The sequence below is a fragment of the Scyliorhinus canicula genome, chromosome 17 (assembly GCF_902713615.1).
Source record: "Scyliorhinus canicula chromosome 17, sScyCan1.1, whole genome shotgun sequence".
In the NCBI taxonomy this organism is placed as follows: domain Eukaryota; kingdom Metazoa; phylum Chordata; class Chondrichthyes; order Carcharhiniformes; family Scyliorhinidae; genus Scyliorhinus; species Scyliorhinus canicula.
The window spans coordinates 117,514,441-117,521,681 of NC_052162.1; the positions used below are offsets into that span (position 1 = coordinate 117,514,441).

Genomic DNA, 7,241 nt, shown 5'->3' on the forward strand with positions numbered 1-7,241 from the left:
GCATTGGCTTCTTTGTTGTGGGGAAATCGGTGCTTCCAGAAATAGCCAGAGCGGAATAATCCATGATTGTAATCTCAGACCACGCTCCACATTACATGGATGTGAGGTTGGAGACGGGCCAAGCCCAAAGCCCCACATGGAGGTTGGACGCGACCCACTTGGCCGACAAGGTCTTCTGCCAGAAAACATCACCGGCCATCGGCAAGTACATCACTAACAACCAGAACGGGGAAGTCTCACCTTCCACGTTCTGGGAGGCACTGAAAGCTGTGATTAGGGGAGAAATAATCGCCAAAAGGCTGGTAGAGACAGGGAAGAGAGAGCGGTTAGGCAGCAACTGATCAACTCTATTCTAGAGGTTGACAGACGATACTCCGAGGCCCTGACCATAGAGCTTCTGCTGGAGAGGAAGAAGCTGCAAAAGAACTTTCACCTGCTATCCACCAGGAAGGCAGTGCACCAACTCCGCCAGACATGGGGGATCTGTTATGAGCACGGAGAGGGCTAGCCGCCTGCTGGCTCACCAGCTGAGAAAGAAGGCAGCCATGAGGAAAATAGGCCAGGTAAAGAATAACAGAGAGAGACTGGTGTAATAATAATCTTTATTATTGTCACATGTAGGCTTACATTAACACTGCAATGAAGTTACTGTGAAAATCCCCCAGTCTCCACACTCCAGCGCCTGTTCGGGTTCACTGAGGGAGAATTCAGAATGGGGAGGGGCAGAGCTGGAGGGCCTCCCAGTTAAAATAGCCCAAAATAAATTCCGCTATCTGGAGATCCAGGTTTCCCAGAAGTGGACACGGATCCACAAGTGGAAGCTGACCAATCTGGCGGAGGAAGTCAAAAACGACCCACAGAGATGGGATGGACTCCTGCTTTCCCTGGCGGGGAGGATGCAGATGATCAAGATAAACGTACTGCCCAGGTTCCTCTTCCTGTTTAGATCCTTACCGATCTGCATCCCCAAGGCCTTTTTCCATTCAATAGATAAGATGATTATGGAATTTGTGCGGAGGGGCAAGAATTGAAAAATCCCTAAAATAGTACTACAATGGAGAAGAAACATGGGAGGCCTGGCCCTCCTGAATTTGCAATTTGATAACTGGGCAGCCACAGCGGAGTAAGGGGATGGGGAAAGGACCCTGACACGGAATGGGTGATGATGGACGAGTCCTCATGTACAGGAACGACCCTCCGGGCCCTCGTCACGGCTGCACTCCCATCCCCGGCAGCAAAACACTCCAGTCCAGTGGTGGTAGTGACCCTGAGAACCTGGAACCAGATGTGGCAGCATTTCAGTCTGACCGATGTGTCCATCGTGGCCCCCATCTGCGGCAACCATAGGTTTGCACCAGCCATTCTCGCCGCCACCTTCAAGGGGTGGAGACAGGACGGAGGAACACTGATGGTTGGGGACTTTTAAACAGGAAATAGACAGGAAATAGGAGCTGACAGAGAGACTGGACCTACCAAACAGGGATGAGCTCCAGGTCAAAAGCTTTCTCCACAAGGAGACACCATCATACCCAGGAACCCTGAGAAGCACAATGCAAGAGGAGTTACTGGGCACAGACAGTCTGGGGAAGGGAAACTGTGGGGACCTGTACGGACAACTCTGAATAAGGATGCGCTCCTTACTTGACAAAACCCAGGAAAAATGGGAGGAAGAGCGAGGGACGGGAATAGGGTGGGGACTCTGGAGCGAAGCACTGAACGGGACCAACTCCACCTTCTCCTACACAAGGCTAAGCTTCATGCAGCTGAATGTTGTGCACAGAGCACACCTGACAAGAACCCGAATGAGCAGGTTCTTCCCGGAGACGGAGGACAAATGTGAATGGTGCCAGCGGGGCCTGGCAAACCATGCCCACATGTTCTGGGTATGCCCCAGACTTGTCGAATTCTGCACAGCCTATTGAGAGGCAATGTCCATGGTTATGAGCATCGGGCCGTGCCCACAAATGGCAGCCTTCAGGGTATCGGACCAGCCAGGCACCGTCCACTTGTAAATAACAGATAACTCCCATTGTACAGTGAAGGGCCCAGGAAAGGACCCAGAAACGACGAGTGAAGGGGGCGGAGGGGAGGGAGATGGGGCACCGGCACAAAGGAAATTGACATGCACATTGTAATCGGCAGGGTTACCCTGACTGCTTGGATAGTGTATAATAAGCATCGCCACAATCCTGTTACTGGATGAAAAAAAGGTGAAAAAAACTGCCCCAACCAATCTCGCCTCAATTTAAAGTGTTCCTCATAATCCAGATGTGTTTCCTGTAATAAAGCCATGTCGACTTTCTCCTTAAGAAAGGAGAGGATCTTTTTCCTTCTGATAGGGTGATGGATCCCCGTACATTCCCTGAGAGAATTTGCAGATTAACTGCCGCCATTATTTAGGCCACAGGGAGAACAGGAACAGATTTTCACACCACAATCGGCCGTGCGCCATTACCCCCTCCTCCAGCCCACTTTACACCAGAGGCACCAAAGTTTCCCCAAACTGCTCCTTTCACGGATAAAAGCCCCGTCTGTACCAGAGTAGGATAAAGTCAACAACACATAAACCCTCCCATAATAACAAAAATACAGAAGAATCACCACCACAATAGATCCAAGGGGACATTACTCAATAAGACTGAGGACCCGGAGGATTAACCCCATGGCCAGACTGTCGTTACCCTCAGGATACCTTCTCCAAAATGAGGAGAAGAAAAGTAACTTTTGTAAATTGTTTTTACAGGAAATTAGAAGAGGAGGAATTACAGACAGAAATCTCAAACGTCACGTCTCAATCTGACTGAGTCTCCCAATTCCTTGGCACTGAATATCACCGGACTTTGAATCTAGAAGGAGAAATGTTTGTCTTTTCTGTCGGCTTCAAAACATTATTGTGACTGGAAAAACACCGAGACACACACACCCGAGTGAGAGTGTTCCAGAGCACTGACTGTGGAAAGAGCTTTAACCAGTTACACAGTCTGAAAAAAAAAATCACACCATTCACAGCGGGGAGAGACTGCACACGTGTTCTGTGTGTGGAGGAGGCTTCAACTGATCGACAAACCTGGAGAGACACGAGGACACCCCCACCCTGGATAAACGGTGGAAATGTGAGGACTGTGGGAAGAGATTCAGGGCTCCATCTGCACTAGAAGCTCATCGACGCATTCGCACTGGGGAGAGGCCGTTCACCTGCTCTGTGTGTGGGAAGGGATTCATTCAGTTATCCAACCTGCAGAAACACCAACGAGTTCACACTGGGGAGAAGCCATTCACCTGCTCTGTGTGTGGGAAGGGATTCATTCAATCATCCGACCTGCGGACACACCAGCAGATTCACACTGGGGAGAGGCCGTTTATCTGCTCTGAGTGTGAGAAGGGATTCACTACTTTAAGGAGCATGCAGATTCACCAGCGAGTTCACACTGGGGAAAAGCCATTCACCTGCTTTCTGTGTGGGAGGGGATTCACTCAATCATCCGACCTGCGGACACACCAGCGAATTCACACAGGGGAGAGGCCGTTCACCTGCTCTCAGTGTGAGAAGGGATTCGCTCAGTTATCCAACCTGCGGACACATCAGCGAGTTCACACAGGAGAGAGGCCGTTCACCTGCTCTCAGTGTGAGAAGGGATTCGCTCAGTTATCCAACCTGCGGATACATCAGCGAGTTCACACTGGAGAGAGGCCGTTCACCTGCTCTCTGTGTGAGAAGGGATTCAGTCAGTCATCCGAACTGCGGACACACCAGCGAGTTCACACTGGGGAGAGGCCGTTCACCTGCTCTCAGTGTGAGAAGGGTTTCACTCAGTCATCCCACCTGCAGATACACCAGCGAGTTCACACTGGGGAGAGGCCGTTCACCTGCTCTCAGTGTGAGAAGCGATTCGCTCAGTTATCCAACCTAAGGATACATCAGCGGGTTCACACTGGGGAGAGGCCGTTCACCTGCTCTCAGTGTGAGAAGGGATTCACTCAGTCATCTGACCTGCGGAAACACCAGCGAGTTCACACTGGGGAGAAGCCGTTCACCTGCTCTCAGTGTGAGAAGGGATTCACTACTTCATCGAGCCTGCGGATACATCAGCGAGTTCACACTGGGGAGAAGCCATTCACCTGCTCTCAGTGTGAGAAGGGATTCACTCGGTTATCCAGCCTGCAGACACACCAGCGCATTCACACAGGGGAGAAGGCGTTAACCTGCTCGGTGAGAGAAGGGATTCAGATATCCATACACCCTGCAGGAACACTAGCGAGTTCACACCTGGAAGAAGCCATTCACCTGCTCTGAGCAGGGGAGACATTCAATGATCCAGAGACACTAGCGAGTTAATTCTGGGGGGGGAGACCATTCATCTGCTCTCAATGTGGGGAGGGGGGTTTGTGATTCATCATACCTGTTGTGACTCCAACAAGTTCACAAATTCCAGCTGTTGGCTCCGTTGTTATTGTTTCTGCTCTCACTGACATCCAGGACTGCATTTTGTTAATTCTGACATCTGGTGAATGGTGATGATTGGAGGGTTTCTTTCTGCTGGACTGGCCGGTCTAACACCTCTGCCTCCGGTGGGCTGACCATTTTTGAGGCTAGTTGCGATTACCTGGTTCCAGGTTTGACGAGAAGCACAGAATGAATAGGTGTTTGCATGTTGGAAGATATTTAGTTCCCAAAGCAGCCACGTTGCAATTAAGATGGGCTATGGTGGTTACATGGTTCTTTTGTCTAATTTATCTGGGTGTCTCTTGCATCTTTGTACCATTGGAACATAGGAGCAGGAGTTGGCCATTCAGCCCATCGAGCCTGCTCCAACATTCAATACAATCATGGCTGATCATCCACTTCAATGCTTTTTCCCCACACTATCCCCATATCCCTTTGTGTTATTGGTATTTAGAAATCTGTCAGTTTCTGCTTTAAACACACTCAATGACTGAGCTTCCACAGCCCTCTGGGGTAGAGAATTCCAAAGATTCACAACTTGTAGGTTTCTGTTGATCAAATGATTGCCCTGTTCTATTCCCGGTTCGTTTATTTCCCTCAAAAGCCCATCCAATTTCTATTTGGAAACCATTCCATCATCTCTGCTTCTATCCCCTCGTAGGAAGTGGATTTCAGGTATTTCCCAAATACTGCCAAACTCTGGTTCAAGTCTAAGATTTTCTTCAAATGTAAATGAGAATCAAAGGGCAAAGAAGGAGGCCATTCAGCCCACCATTCCCATGCTATCTCTTTGAATGAACAATCTAATTGGTCCCATCACCCTGCAAGTTTATTTTCCTGCATAATCTGTCCAGTTCACTTTTGAAAGTTACAGTCGAATTTACTTCCTGCACCATTGTCAGGCAGTGAATCCCAAATCACAACAAATCATTCTGTTTTAAATCAAATACTTTCATGAGATACTGTGTTTGGATTTTCACAGGGTCTTTGAAATGCAGTGAAAAAGACATGGTTGCTACATAAAATCAAGTCTCGGTCTTTATGAGTGATCTTGGTGAGTGGACCGAGTGTGATGTATCCAAGTTTGGAAACTAGTTCTAAAAATAAGTTATATTTATTTGAGTGGCACAATGGCATAGTAGTTAGCACTGTTGCCTCACGGCACCAGGGACCCATGTTCAATTCTGGCTATGGTCACTGACTGTGTGTGGTTTGTACGTTCTCCCCGTGTCTGTGTGGGTTTCCACTGAGTGCCCTGGTTTCCTCCCACAGTCCTAAGATGTATGGGTTAGGGGGATTGGCCCTGATAAATTGCCCCTCAGTGTCCAGGTTAGGTTATGGGGTTGTGGGTGAGTGGATATGGGTCGAGTACTCTTTTGAAGGGTTGGTGCCGAATCGATGGGCTGAATGGCCTCCTTCTGCACTCAAGGGATTCTATATCTATTTCTATAACACCTTTCATGACCACACAATCTCCTAAAGCTTTTTACAGCCTTTGAAGTACTTTTGAAGTGTAGTCACTGTTGTAATGTCAGAAATTCTGGGTCTGCCTCATGAATAATATTTCTTTTTAAACATCAATCGCTCATCATCTTCATTGTTATAAGTAACAAGGTTAAGGAAGCCAAGTTAAACTCTGAAACCTGACTGGACCTGTCTTTTAAAAATTAATTCTGTATAAACCAAACTGTTTGTCAAAACTGATGAATAAGGTGAAATTGTTTAAAGTAACAAATTGTTCCAGAATTTTGTGAAGCTACAGGGTATCATATCCTGCCAAAGTCTGGCTCACGTCTGAGACTCATTGTTCAATCCAATCAAAGTTAGTAAGAAAGAAAGTGATTGTCTTCCATAAAACTGTCTTTTTCAACCAGTGGATATTGTATTAACCAAATGTATTAATTAAAGATGACTGTATTAATTAGCTGCCAGTCAGTCACAGATGACTGATTAAGTAATGAGCCTTAATTGAGTGACAATTAAATAATCAATAATGAATCAGTAGTTATAATCAGAGTCTGAGTTTTATTTGCTATAAAAATGTAAAAGCTCAATTGCTGTGTCTGTACAGAATGCAATGAGGATAAATGTACTGGCAAGAGAGACCTTCAAGCTCTGATTAGCCTCAACATTTGAAACTGTATGAATAAGGGATTGTATAGAATCAAATAAAGGGACAGTATGAAACAGTTCTATTGTATTCCTGTCTGAGATAATGAGAGAAGGTGGTGTCTGTAATTGGGGATCCAATTAAATTAATCCAGTGACCAAATTGACCAATTGTCATGTGACCACAGGCCCAACTCTGACCTGAGGTAATGGTCACTTTGGGGATAAAAGCAGAGGTTCTGAAGGTCTTTCTTGCTGGCCAAGTACTGAAGATTCCCGAGGCCGAGTTCCAAGGAAATTACTGTCAAAGAAGGAGCCAGAATCCCGAGGCTGAATTCCACAAGAATTACTGTCAAAGAAGGAGCCAGAGAGGGTTACGCTGCTACAGACTGATCACCCACATGAAGTTGTAAAAGTCAATGTCTTAAAGTTTCTTTGAATAAACTTTTTAAATTTAATATCAAGAGAATTCTGTCTTTGTCTTAATTGCCTTGTCTGAACCAAAGTGAATGTATGAAATGAAAAGTTGGGGTTGGCTGAAATCAATAAAGTTCCAGATAACAAGATCTGAAAACCTAAATCTTCAATTTACGAACTTGCATTTCTATAGCACCTTTCACAACCACAGGACGTCCCAAAGAACTTTACAACCAATGAAGTACTTTTTAAGTGCAGTCACTGTTGCAAT

The 7,241-nt window shown here is 46.7% G+C and overlaps 1 protein-coding gene across 1 annotated transcript in view; it reads left to right on the plus strand.

Moving 5' to 3' along the window:
- Positions 1–7,017, plus strand: part of LOC119951552 (oocyte zinc finger protein XlCOF6-like) — a gene marked incomplete at its 5' end in the record, with an annotated part of 36,511 nt that extends 29,494 nt beyond the window's left edge. The window contains one exon of the mRNA XM_038774744.1: positions 3,062–7,017. Within this exon, the coding sequence (XP_038630672.1) occupies positions 3,062–4,294 (1,233 nt within the window). The remainder of the gene's footprint in view (positions 1–3,061) is intronic.
- Positions 7,018–7,241: the final 224 nt, after the last annotated feature.